Below are 14,023 nucleotides of genomic sequence, written 5' to 3'. Positions count from 1 at the left end.
GAAAGACAAGATGAAAAGGCAGAGGGCTATGTACCAGATGAAGAAACAAGATAACACCCCAGAAAAGCAACTAAATGAAGTGGAGATAGGCAATCTTCCAGAAAAAGAATTCAGAATAATGATAGTGAAGATGATCCAGGACCTCAGAAAAAGAATGGAGGCAAATATCGAGAAGATGCAAGAAATGTTTAACAAAGACCTAGAAGAATTAAAGTACAAACAAACAGAGATGAACAATACAATAACTGAAATGAAAACTTCACTAGAAGGAATCAATAGCAGAATAACTGAGGCAGAAGAACGGATAAGTGACCTGGAAGGCAGAATGGTGGAATTCACTGCTGCAGAACAGAAGAAAGAAGAATGAAAAGAAATGAAGACAGCCTAAAAGACCTCTGGGACAACATTAAACGCAACAACATTTGCATTATAGGGGTCACAGAAGGAGAAGAGAGAGAGAAAGGTCCCGAGAAAATATTTGAAGACATTATAGTCGAAAACTTCCCTAACACGGGATATAGCCACCCAAGTCTAGGAACCACAGAGAGTCCCATACAGGGTAAACCCAAGGAGAAACACACCGAGACATGTAGTAATCAAATTGGCAAAAATTAAAGACAATGAAAAATTATTGAAAACAGCAAGGGAAAAACGACAAATAACATACAAGGGAACTCCCATAAGGTTAACAGCTGATTCCTCAGCAGAAACCCTACAAGCCAGAAGGGAGTGGCATGATATACTTAAAGTGATGAAAGGAAAGAACCTACAACCAAGATTACTCTACCCGGCAAGGATCTCATTGAGATTCGATGGAGAAATCAAAAGCTTTACAGACAAGCAAAAGCTAAGAGAATTCAGCATCACCAAACCAGCTCTACAACAAACGCTAAAGGAACTTCTCTAAGTGGGAAACACAAGAGAAGGAAAGGACCTACAAAAACAAACCCAAAACAATTAAGAAAATGGTAATAGGAACATACATATCGATAATTACCTTAAACGTGAATGGATTAAATGCTCCCACCAAAAGACACAGGCTTGCTGAATGGATACAAAAACAAGACCCATATATATGCTGTCTACAAGAGACCCACTTCAGAACTAGGGACACATACAGACTGAAAGTGAGGGGATGGAAAGAGATATTCCACGCAAATGGAAATCAAAAGAAAGCTGGAGTAGCAATACTCATATCAGATAAATAGACTTTAAAATAAAGAATGTTACAAGAGACAAGGAAGGACACTATATAATGATCAAGGGATCAATCCAAGAAGAAGATATAACAATTATAAATATATATGCACCCAGCATAGGAGCACCTCAATATGTAAGGCAACTGCTAACAGCTATAAAAGAGGAAATCGACAGTAACACAATAATAGTGGGGGACTTTAATGCTTCACTGACACCAATGGACAGATCATCCAAACAGAAAATTAATAAGGAAACACAAGCTTTAAATGACACAATAGACCAGATAGATTTAATTGATATTTATAGGACATTCCACCCAAAAACAGCAGATTACAATTTCTTCTCAAGTGCACACAGAACATTCTCCAGGATAGATCACATCTTGGGTCACAAATCAAGCCTCAGCAAATTTAAGAAAACTGAAATCATATCAAGCATCTTTTCTGACCACAATGCTATCATAATTAGAAATCAATTACAGGAAAAAAACGTAAAAAACACAAACACATGGAGACTAAACAATACGTTCCTAAATAACCAAGAGTTCACTGAAGAAATCAAAGAGGAAATCAAAAAATACCTAGAGACAAATGATAATGAAAACACGATGATCCAAAACCTATGGGATGCAGCAAAAGCAGTTCTAAGAGGGAAGTTTTATAGCTATACAAGCCTACCTCAAGAAACAAGAAACATCAAACATCTCAAATAAACAATCTAACCTTACACCTAAAGGAACTAGAGAAAGCAGAATAAACAAAACCCAAAGTTAGCAGAAGGAAAGAAATCATAAAGAAAGATCAGAGCAGAAATAAATGAAATAGAAACAAAGAAAACAATAGCAAAGATCAATAAAACTAAAAGCTGGTTCTTTGAGAAGATAAACAAAATTGATAAACCATTAGCCAGACTCATCAAGAAAAAGAGGGAGAGGACTCAAATCATTAAAATTAGAAATGAAAAAGGAGAAGTTACAACAGACACCACAGAAATACAAAGCATCCTAAGAGACTACTACAAGCAACTCTATGTCAATAAAATGGGCAACCTGGAAGAAATGGACAAATTCTTAGAAAGGTATAACCTTCCAAGACTGAACCAGGAAGAAATAGAAAATATGAACAGACCAATCACAAGTAATGAAATTGAAACTGTGATTAAAAACCTTCCAACAAACAAAAGTCCAGGACCAGATGGCTTCACGGGTGAATTCTATCAAACATTTAGAGAAAAGCTAACACCCATCCTTCTCAAACTCTTCCAAAAAATTGCAGAGGAAGGAACACTCCCAAACTCATTCTATGAGGCCACCATCACCCTGATACCAAAACCAGACAAAGATACTACAAAAAAAGAAAATTACAGACCAATATCACTGATGAATATAGATGCAAAAATCCTCAACAAAATACTAGCAAACAGAATCCAACAACACGTTAAAAGGATCATACACCACGATCAAGTGGGATTTGTCTCAGGGATGCAAGGATTCTTCAAGATACGCAAATCAATCAATGTGATACACCATATTAACAAATTCAAGAATAAAAAGCATATGATCATCTCAATAGATGCAGAAAAAGCTTTTGACAAAATTCAACACCCATTTATGATAAAAACTCTCCAGAAAGTGGGCATAGAGGGAACCCACCTCCACATAATAAAGGCCATATACGAGAAACCCACAGCAAACATCATTCTCAATGCTGAAAACCTGAAAGCATTTCCTCTAAGATCAGGAAGAAGACAAGGATGTCCACTGTCACCACTATTATTCAACATAGTTTTGGAAGTCCTAGCCACAGCTCTCAGAGAAGAAAAAGAAATAAAAGAAATACAAATTGGAAAAGAAGAAGTAAAACAGATGACATGATACTATACAAAGAGAATCCTAGAGATGACACCAGAAAACTACTAGAGCTGATCAATGAATTAGGTAAAGTTGTAGGATACAAAATTAATGCACAGAAATCTCTTGCAGTCCTATACACTAATGTTAAAAAATCTGAAAAAGAAATTAAGGAAGCACTCCCATTTACCATTGCAACAAAAAGGATAAAATACCTAGGAATAAACCTACCTAGGGAGACAATAGACCTGTATGCAGAAAACTATAAGACACTGATGAAAGAAGTTAAAGATGATACCAACAGATGGTGAGATATACCATGTTCTTGGATTGGAAGAATCAATATTGTGAAAATGACTATACTACCCAAAGCAATCTGCAGATTCAATGCAATCCCTATCAAATTACCAATGGCATTTTTTATAGAACTAGAACAAAAAATCTTAAAATTTATGTGGAAACACAAAAGACCCCGAATAGCCAAAGCTGTCTTGAGGGATAAAAATGGAGCTGGAGGAATCAGACGCCCTGACTTCAGACTATACTACAAAGCTACAGTAATCAAGACAATATGGTACTGGCACAAAAACAGAAACATAGATCAATGGAACAGGATAGAAAGCCCAGAGATAAACCCTCACACCTATGGTCAACTAATCTATGACAAAGGAGGCAAGGATATACAATGGAGAAAAGACAGTCTCTTCAATAAGTGGTGCTGGGAAAACTGGACAGCTACATGTAAAAGAATGAAATTAGAACACTCCTTAACACCATACACAAAAATAAACTCAAAATGGATTAGAGGCCTAAATGTAAGACTGGACACTATAAAACTCTTAGAGGAAAACATAGGAAGAACACTCTTTGACATAAATCACAGCAAGATCTTTTTTGATCCACCTCCTAGAGTAATGGAAATAAAACGAAAAATAAACAAATGGGACCTAATGAAACTTCAAAGCTTTTGCACAACAAAGGAAACTACAAACAAGACGAAAAGACAACCCTCAGAATGGGAGAAAATATTTGCAAACGAATCAACGGACAAAGGATTAATCTCCAAAATACATAAATAGCTCATGCAGCTCAATATTAAAAAAACAACAACCCAATCCAAAAATGGGCAGAAGACCTAAATAGACATTTCTCCAAAGAAGACATACAGATAGCCAAGAAGCACATGAAGAGCTGCTCAACATCACTAGTTATTAGAGAAATGCAAATCAAAACTACAATGAGGTATCACCTCACACCAGTTAGAATGGGCATCATCAGAAAATCTAGAAACAAGAAATGCTGGAGAGGGTGTGGAGAAAAGGGAACCCTCTTGCACTTTTGGTGGGAATGTAAGTTGATACAGCCACTACGGAGAACAGTATGGAGGTTCCTTAAAAAACTAAAAATAGAATTACCATATGACTCAGCAATCCCACTACTGGGCATATACCCAGAGAAAACCGTAATTCAAAAAGACACGTGCACCCCAATGTTCACTGCAGCACTATTTACAATAGCTAGGTCATGGAAGCAACCTAAATGCCCATTCACAGATGAATGGATAAGGAAGATGTGGTACATATATACAATGGAATATTACTCAGCCATAAAAAGGAACGAATTTGAGTCATTTGTTGAGACGTGGATGGATCTAGCAACTGTCATACAGAGTGAAGTAAGTTAGAAAGAGAAAAACAAATATCATATATTAATGCATATATGTGGAACCTAGAAAAATGGTACAGATGAACTGGTTTGCAGGGCAGAAATTGAGACACAGATGTAGAGAACAAATGTATGGACACCAAGGGGGGAAAGTGGCAGGGGAGGTGGTGTGATGAATTGGGCGATTGGGATTGACATGTATACACTACTATGTATAAAATGGATACCTAATAAGAACCTGCTGTATAAAAAAAAAACTGAGAAAAAGAAGGAATCAGTGAAGCATTTTAAGGATGGAAGTGACTTAATCAGATTTTCATTTTTATTTTTTAATTTAATTTATTTTTATTTTTATTTTTTTCAGATTTTCATTTTTAAAATACTATAAAAGGACCTGGGGCCAGTGAACATGATAAACATGGTCTTAACATGGTCTTACAGAGTAGAAGAGACAGATGACAAATATTTATATAATCAAAATAAAACAAAATTATTACAGTAATCAGTGTAATAAAGGGTACTATCATGAGACTAATAGGAAGGGAACCTGTTAACCAATACCTGTGAGACTTCTCCCAGCTCTTCATGGCATCCTGGCAAATGACTCCCATTGTTAGTCTTTGTCTCACTGAGACTGAGCCTATACACATATACATACAGTCATACAGAAATTATCCTCCCACCTTCCTTTGCCTTGGGCCAATGAGGATTTAGATCTGAACACATGAGACTAGTAGCTTTGCTTTCTTATCTTTATCAAAATTAGCACATTGGGACTTCCTTTGTGGCACAGTGGTTAAGAATCTGCCTGCCAATGCAGGGGACGTGGGTTCAAGCCCTGGTCTGGGAAGATCCCACATGCCATGGAGCAACTAAGCCTGTGAGCCACAACTACTGAGCCTGCGCTCTAGAGCCTGCGAGCGACAACTACTGAAGCCTGCACGCCTAGAGCCCATGGCCTGCAACAAGAGAGGCCACCACAGTGAGAAGCCCGTGCACCTCAACGAAGAGTAGTCCCACTTGCCACAACTGGAAAAGGCCTGTGTGCAGCAATGAAAACCCAGCTCAGCCAAAAATAAATAAATTTATTACCCAAATAAAAACCACATTGATGGAGATCAACCTCAAACGATCTATGAAGACTTACACATTTCTTTCTGGTAGAAATATATTTTTTGTTGTACTGCAAGTCTGGTTCACCTACATAGTGTTCAAACAAAGCTGAAAACACTAAAATTTCCCTAAATCTTACTTTATTTATTTTAAAACCTGAAAAATAAGAGCAGGAATATTCATTCATACTATTATAGAAATAGGTTTTATGTGTATATTCAGTAGTCGGTAAGAGAGCAAGAAACATGTATTATTCACTGTTGTATCTGTAACACTTTGCAAAGTGCCTACCATGTTGACAGGAGTTAATTTTTGTGATGAATTAATCTTATACACATTCTTCATATTTTTCTTTTTCATAACATTGTCCATTATGTATTTACTGTAAAAAACATGGAAATGTAAATGCAGAAAAGGAGATTGTTGAAAACATAATCAGAATCTTATGAGCACTATAAACATTTTGATGTTTTTTTTTGCCAGTCTTATGAGTCTTATTATTTTCTGTATGTGTGTGCTTGTGTGTTTTTGAACAAACTATTATACTATGTATATCGTTCTGTTTCCTTTTTTAAAAAAATAACTCTTAAGTATTTCTTATGCCATTACAATTTATTTGAAGGTGTCCTTTTTAATGATTGTATAATATTTCTTCATTTATATTATCTTTAATCATTTGTATTTGCAGTGATTGTTGAGCCCATTCCAATTGGACAAGCTGCTAAGGACTATTTAAATTTGTATGTAACGCCAACTCTGCTTAAAGGACTTACAGAGCTTTGTAAGCAAAAACCAGCAGATCCTTTTGTAAGAAATTTTTTTATTCATACTAAAGAATATTGTCTATAGTTTTCATAGTTAAAATATTATATTCTTTGAAACATATTGAGAGTCATTTAAAAAACTTTTTATATACATTTTAGATACTTCATTTTGTATAACTTTTGATTATAGTTGACCCTTGAGAGTGGGGGTTAGGGGCACTGACCCTTTGTGCAGTCAAAAATCTGGCACATAACTTATAGTAGACCTTCGTATCCTCATTTCCTCTGTATCTGTGATTCTGCATCCTGGGTTCAGCCAGTCATGGATTGTGTAGTACTGTAGTATTTACTATTGAAAAAAATCTGCGTGTAAGTGGACCCCCCGCGGTTCAAACCTATGTTGCTCAAGGGTCAATTGTACTTACTTTCTTGCTGTGTTTTAACTCTTAAAAAAAATTCTTCCTAAGTACATTTTCAATCATTGCATCCTTTCATTGCTGAGCATTGTTTTTGTATATAATATATATAATCAAATGATAAAATTATTTACTTGAATTGTGTTCAACATTTTTGTTTCTCATGCTATCCAAATGTTTTTAATAGAAAACATATTTATTCACATACCTAGAGGCCTCAACATTGCTCATTCAGGGGGAAGAACGGTTGAGTATGAGGACCTAGGATGATTGTCCAGGGCCAAGTGTCAGCCGGGGTCCTTCTTTATAGATACTCCCACCCATCTGAGATAATCAAGGAAGGTGATTTTAATACCAGCCGTACCAAAATAATATCTCTAGGCTTTGTTAGCATTCTCAAAGGGAATCACCTTTGGAAGACAAAAGATTTAATCTTTCCCACTAACATTACCACTTTTACCAAAAAGAAAAAGATTGACAGATTATTTCTTTAATATGTTTTTTTCATTGTGAAAATAGTATATTTTCATTTAGTAAGAAACCTGAAACTACTGAAAAATGTAAAGAAGAGAAGAAAAAGATACTCCTGGTTCCATTTCCTAAACATGGTCTCCCAAATCATCTTGCTTGGATTCAGCTCTGACTCCAGACACCTAACCTCTCTCTGAGTCTCTTTATTCTCATCAATAAGATATAGGTATATTGGCACCTGCCTACCTAGTAGGGATATTGTTAGGATTAAATGTATTAGTGCATGTAAAATTCTTAAAGTGCTTGGTGCGTAAGTGCTCAAACGTTAGCTGCTGCTATTACTGGTTTTGTTTTGGTTTGGTTTGGTTTGGTTTTTAAAGCCTGTATCTCCAATGAAACTAATCCTGTTTAGTTTCAAAAAAACTAGTCCTGTTTTTTTGTTTTTCTTTGCCCAGGTTTTATTTTTTTATATCACTACATATAAACACATATCCCATAAATATTGCTATATTTAAGTATATATTTTATAGAGATTATTTTAATAGTTACATGATGTTTCTTTTTTTTTAATGGCTTTGAGCAGGGCAAGCATGGATATTAGTAAGGAGGTTTTTTTTTTTTTTTTTGGCTGTGTTGGGTCTTCGTTTCTGTGCGAGGGCTTTCTCTAGATGTGGTGAGTGGGGGCCACTCTTCATCGCGGTACGCGGGCCTCTCACTGTCGCGGCCTCTCTTGTTGCAGAGCACAGGCTCCAGATGCGCAGGCTCAGTAGTTATAGCTCACGGGCCCAGTTGCTCCACGGCATGTGGGATCTTCCCAGACCAGGGTTCGAACCCGTGTCCCCTGCATTGGCAGGCAGACTCTAAACCACTGCGCCACCAGTGAAGCCCCATGATGTTTCTTTTGTTACCTTTACCATTCTTTTGCTGTTTGAGTTGTTTGCTATTATAAATACTGTAACAATAAACATCTCTGAGTATAACGCTTTTCACACATTGAGATTATTTCATTTGGAAAGAGATCAAAAAGTCAAATTATAATTCAAAACATGAAATTTTTAAAAACTTTTTATCCCTTAAAGAACTTACTTATTTTTTAAGCTGTTTAATTTTTTGAATAAGCAATGTTAGAATATGGTATAAAATTTAAAAGTTCCAAAAGGATATATAGTGAAAAGTAACTCTCGTTTCCATTCCTCTTCCTCAGCTACCCAGTTGTTCCTTGGAGTTGATTATTGTTACCAGCTTCTAGTATATCCTTTCAGAGAAACTCTATACATATATAAGCATAAAATAAAATACTTATTATTTATATGTACTTAAAAACACGTATAGATACAAATGCTAGCTACTAAACACACTATTTGACGCTTTTTACCTTATATACTTAATATGTATTATAAATTATTAAATAGCACCATAAACAAAATTGCCCCATTTTAAAAGAACAGCTTATGGCATTCTGTTTTATGGATTTTCTACAAATTTTTAAATTATTTTTTGGCCACGTGGCTTGTGGGATCTTAGTTCCCTGACCAGGGATCGAACCCATGCCCCCTTCAGTGGAAGGGCAGAGTCCTAACCACTGGACTGCCAGGGAATTCCCTACAATTTATTAATTAGTCACATATGGATGGTTGTTCAGGTTGTTTCCACTCTTTTGTTATTATAAACTGCTACAGTGAATATCTTCATTCGTCAGCATACCATTTATTTGTAGAATAAATTCCTACAAATGAAAATACTAAGTCAAAAAGTGTTATTTTGATGTTTTTGATATGTGCATTTTTAATTTGGATAAATATTGCCAAATTACCTTTTGTAGTGGTTGTACCATTTTATACTCTGATCAAAAATGAATGAGAGGGGACTTCCCTGGTGGCGCAGTGGTTAACAATCTGCCTGCCAATGCAGGGGACACAGGTTCGAGTCCTGGTCCAGGAAGATCCCACATGCTGTGGAGCAACTAAGCCCGAGAGCCACAACTACTGAGCCTGCACTCTACAGCCCACGAGCCACAACTACTGAGCCCACGTGCCACAATTACTGAAGCCTGCACGCCTAGAGCCCATGCTTCGCAGCAAGAGAAGCCACCGCAATGAGAAGCCTGCGCACCGCAACAAAGAGTAGCTCCCGCTCACCACAACTAGAGAAAGCCTGCGCACAGCAATGAAGACCCAACGCAACCATAACTAACTAACTAACTAACTAACTAACTAACTAACTAACTAACAGTCCAATTAAAAAAAAAAAATGAATGAGAGGGCTTCCCTGGTGGCACAGTGGTTGAGAATTGGCCTGCCAATGCAGGGGACAGGGGTTCGAGCCCTGGTCCAGGAAGATCCCACATGCCATGGAGCAACTAGGCCCGGGTGCCACAACTAATGAGCCTGCGCTCTAGAGCCTGTGAGCTACAACTACTGAAGCCCGCGTGCCTAGAGCCTAGGCTCCGCGACAAGAGAAGCCACCACAATGAGAAGACCGCGCGCAGCAACAAAGACCCAATGCAGCCAAAAATAAATAATTAATTAATTTAAAAAAAGTGAATGAGAGTACCTGATGTTTTTTCAAGTTTTGTGGGTTTTTTTTTTTTTTTTTTACCAATCTCACAGGTGAAAAATGGTTATCTTGTAACTTAATTTGTATTTCTTTTGTTATGAGTGAGTTTGAGTATCTTTTAGTATATGCTACTTAAAGCCATTTGCATTTCCTTTTCTGTGAACTTCCTACCCCAGGCCTTTGTCCATTTGCCAGCGCTTGGTTGTCTAGGTCTTTTTCTAACTGTATTGGTACTCTCTATGTTTAAGAAATTAAACATTTTAACCAACATATTTTGTTCGTTAGTAGATTTTCTCAGTTTATCACTATTTCCATGATAAATTTTAATTTTTTGTACTATATTTGTTGAGCTCTTTTATGCCTTCCAGGTTTCTGTTATATTTGAAGAAGGTTTTCTGTTTTAAGATTATAAGTAACATTCTCTCATTCTGCCTTCTAGTACTTTTTAATATTTCCTTTTTCTCCCCCCACGTATATGTCTTTGATCATCTGGAATATTTTTTTGCTGTAGGGAGTGAGGTAGAGAGCCACGTTTTATTTTATTTCCACTTGGTTACTCAATTGATGAAAACCATTTATTGAACGGTATGTACTTTCTTCATCGATTTAAAAATCTACTGTTAATATATACTAAGTTCTTACATGCATTTAGTGGGTTTTTTTTTTTTTTTTTGGTTTGTTAATTTCATCTGTTCATTTGTAAGTATCACACTGTTTTAAGTATTATAGGTTTGTAATATATTTCAAAATCAGATAGTTCTAAACCTTTCAATTACTCTTTTTTTTCAGAATTTTCTTAATTTTGTTTTGCATTATTATTTCTAATGTGAATATTTTCAGTCACAATACATACTCTCACATTGCTTTCTTAAAGGGCCATCCCAAGTTACAGTGTGATCACCAATGTATAATTTCCATTTCACCTCATCCACATAAGTATTAGATATAAGTTAAAAACACGAGTGGGAGTGGGACTGATTTGATAAGAGGAAAAATAGATTAAAGATGGTAATTCAATTGTTTTAACTTCCATTCAATTGTTTTAACCTCACACAATGGTGAGGTTAAACATTTTCCCCTCTGTTTAGTTGTATATCCTCCTTTGTGAATTATCTGTTTATCTTTTGTCCACTTATCTGTTGGAGTTTTGTATGAATTCCTTTTTTATTACTGACTTATAATTAATCTACAGCACTATGTTAGTTCCAGGTGCATGACATAGTGATTTGATATTTCTGTACATTACAGAATGATCACTATGATTAAGTCTAGTTACCACCTGTCACCATACAAAGTTATTGAAATGTTGTTGACTATATTCCCCGTGCTGTACATTTCATCCCTGTGACATTTATTTTGTAACTGGAAGTTTATAACTCTTAATATCCCTCTCCTCTTTCACTTATCCCCAACCCCCCTTCTCTCTGGCAATCACCTCTTTGTTCTCTCTATCTGTGACTCTGTTTCTGTTTTGTTATGTTTATTCATTTGTTTTGGTTTTTAGATTCCACACATAAGTGAAATCATATGGTATTTGTCTTTCTCTGATTTATTTCACTAGTATAATACTTTCTAGGTTGATCCATCTTGTTGCAAATGGCAAATTTTCTTTTTTTACCGTTGATTAATATTCCATTTCTGTGCGTGTGTGTGTGTGTGTGTGTGTACATGTATCACATCATTTTTTTTTAATTTTTGAATTTTATTTATTTTTTAATACGACAGGTTCTTATTAGTCATCAGTTTTATACACATCAGTGTATACATGTCAATCCCAATCGCCCAATTCAGCACACCCCCACCACCACCACCCGCCGCTTTCCCCCCTTGGTATCCATACGTTTGTTCTCTACATCTGTGTCTCAGTTTCTGCCCTGCAAACCAGTTCATCTGTACCATTTTTCTAGGTTCCACATATATGCATTAATATACGATATTTGTTTTTCTCTTTCTGACTTACTTCACTCTGTATGACAGTTGCTAGATCCATCCACGTCTCAACAAATGACCCAATTTTGTTCTTTTTATGGCTGAGTAATATTCCATTGTATGTATGTACCACGTCTTCCTTATCCATTCATCTGTGAATGGGCATTTAGGTTGCTTCCATGACCTGGCTATTGTAAATAGTGCTGCAGTGAACATCGGGGTGCATGTGTCTTTTTGAATTACGGTTTTCTCTGGGTATATGCCCAGTAGTGGGATTGCTGAGTCATATGGTAATTCTATTTTTAGTTTTTTAAGGAACCTCCATACTGTTCTCCATAGTGGCGGTATCAATTTACATTCCCACCAACAGTGCAAGAGGGTTCCCTTTTCTCCACACCCTCTCCAGCATTTCTTGTTTCTAGATTTTCTGATGATGCCCATTCTAACTGGTGTGAGGTGATACCTCATTGTAGTTTTGATTTGCATTTCTCTAATAATTAGTGATGTTGAGCAGCTTTTCATGTGCCTCTTGGCCATCTGTATGTCTTCTTTGGAGAAATGTCTATTTAGGTCTTCTGCCCATTTTTGGATTGGGTTGTTTTTTTTTTTAATATTGAGCTGAATGAGCTGTTTATATATTTTGGAGATTGATTGATTCCATTGATTCATTTGCAAGTATTTTCCATTGATTCGTTTGCAAGTATTTTCTCCCATTCTGAGGGTTGTCTTTCGTCTTGTTTATGGTTTCCTTTGCTGTGCTAAACCTTTCCTTGTTCGTCTTGTTTATGGTTTCCTTTGCTGTGCAAAAGCTTTGAAGTTTCATTAGGTCCCATTTGTTTATTTTTGTTTTTATTTCCATTACTCTAGGAGGTGGATCAAAAAAGGTCTTGCTGTGATTTATGTCAAAGAGTGTTCTTCCTATGTTTTCCTCTAAGAGTTTTATAGTGTCCGGTCTTACATTTAGGTCTCTAATCCATTTTGAGTTTATTTTTGTGTATGGTGTTAGGGAGTGTTCTAATTTCATTCTTTTACGTGTAGCTGTCCATTTTTCCCAGCACCACTTATTGAAGAGACTGTCTTTTCTCCATTGTATATCCTTGCCTCCTTTGTCATAGATTAGTTGACCATAAGTGCGTGGGTTTGTCTCTGGGCTTTCTATCCTGTTCCATTGATCTATATTTCTGTTTTTGTGCCAGTACCATATTGTCTTGATTACTGTAGCTTTGTAGTATAGTCTGAAGTCAGGGAGTCTGATTCCTCCAGCACTGCTTTTTTCCCTCAAGACCGCTTTGGCTATTCAGGGTCTTTTGTGTCTCCATACAAATTTTAAGATTTTTTGTTCTAGTTCTGTGAAAAATGCCATTGGTAATTTGATAGAGATTGCATTGAATCTGTAGATTGCTTTGGGTAGTATCATCATTTTCACAATATTGATTCTTCCAATCCAAGAACATGGTATATCTCTCCATCTGTTGGTATCATCTTTAATTTCTTTCATCAGTGTCTTATAGTTTTCTGCATACAGGTCTTTTGTCTCCCTAGGTAGGTTTATTCCTAGGTATTTTATTCTTTTTGTTGCAGTGGTAAATGGGAGTGTTTCCTTAATTTCTCTTTCAGATTTTTCATCATTAGTATACAGGAATGCAAGAGATTTCTGTGCATTAATTTTGTACCCTGCAACTTTACCAAATTCATTGATTAACTCTAGTACTTTTCTGGTGGCATCTTTAGGATTCTCTATGTATAGTATCATATCATCTGCAAAAAGTGACAGTTTTACTTCTTCTTTTCCAATTTGTTTTCCTTTTATTTCTTTTTCTTCTCTGATTGCCATGGCTAGGACTTCCAAAGCTATGTTGAATAATAGTGGTGAGAGTGGACATCCTTGTCTGGTTCCTGATCTTAGAGGAAATGCTTTCATTTTTTCAGCATTGGGAATGATGTTTGCTGTGGGTTTGTCGTATATGGCCTTTATTATGTTGAGGTGGGTTCCCTCTATGCCCACTTTCTGGAGAGTTTTTATCATAAATGGGTGTTGAATTTTGTCAAAAGCTTTTTCT

General features: G+C 36.1%; 1 protein-coding gene across 2 annotated transcripts in view; it reads left to right on the top strand.

Annotated features, from left to right (window-relative positions):
- NME5 (NME/NM23 family member 5) overlaps positions 1-14,023 on the top strand; it is a 45,943-nt gene that overhangs the window by 12,796 nt on the left and 19,124 nt on the right. For both annotated transcript variants that reach the window (XM_059919496.1, XM_059919495.1), the window contains exon 5: positions 6,516-6,634. In XM_059919496.1, coding sequence (XP_059775479.1) covers positions 6,516-6,634 — 119 coding nt within the window. The remainder of the gene's footprint in view (positions 1-6,515; positions 6,635-14,023) is intronic.

The sequence above is a fragment of the Balaenoptera ricei genome, chromosome 3 (genome assembly GCF_028023285.1).
Source record: "Balaenoptera ricei isolate mBalRic1 chromosome 3, mBalRic1.hap2, whole genome shotgun sequence".
Lineage (NCBI taxonomy): Eukaryota > Metazoa > Chordata > Mammalia > Artiodactyla > Balaenopteridae > Balaenoptera > Balaenoptera ricei.
Note: the sequence above shows the minus strand (reverse complement) of the source record. Positions and strands in the feature narration are given on the sequence as shown.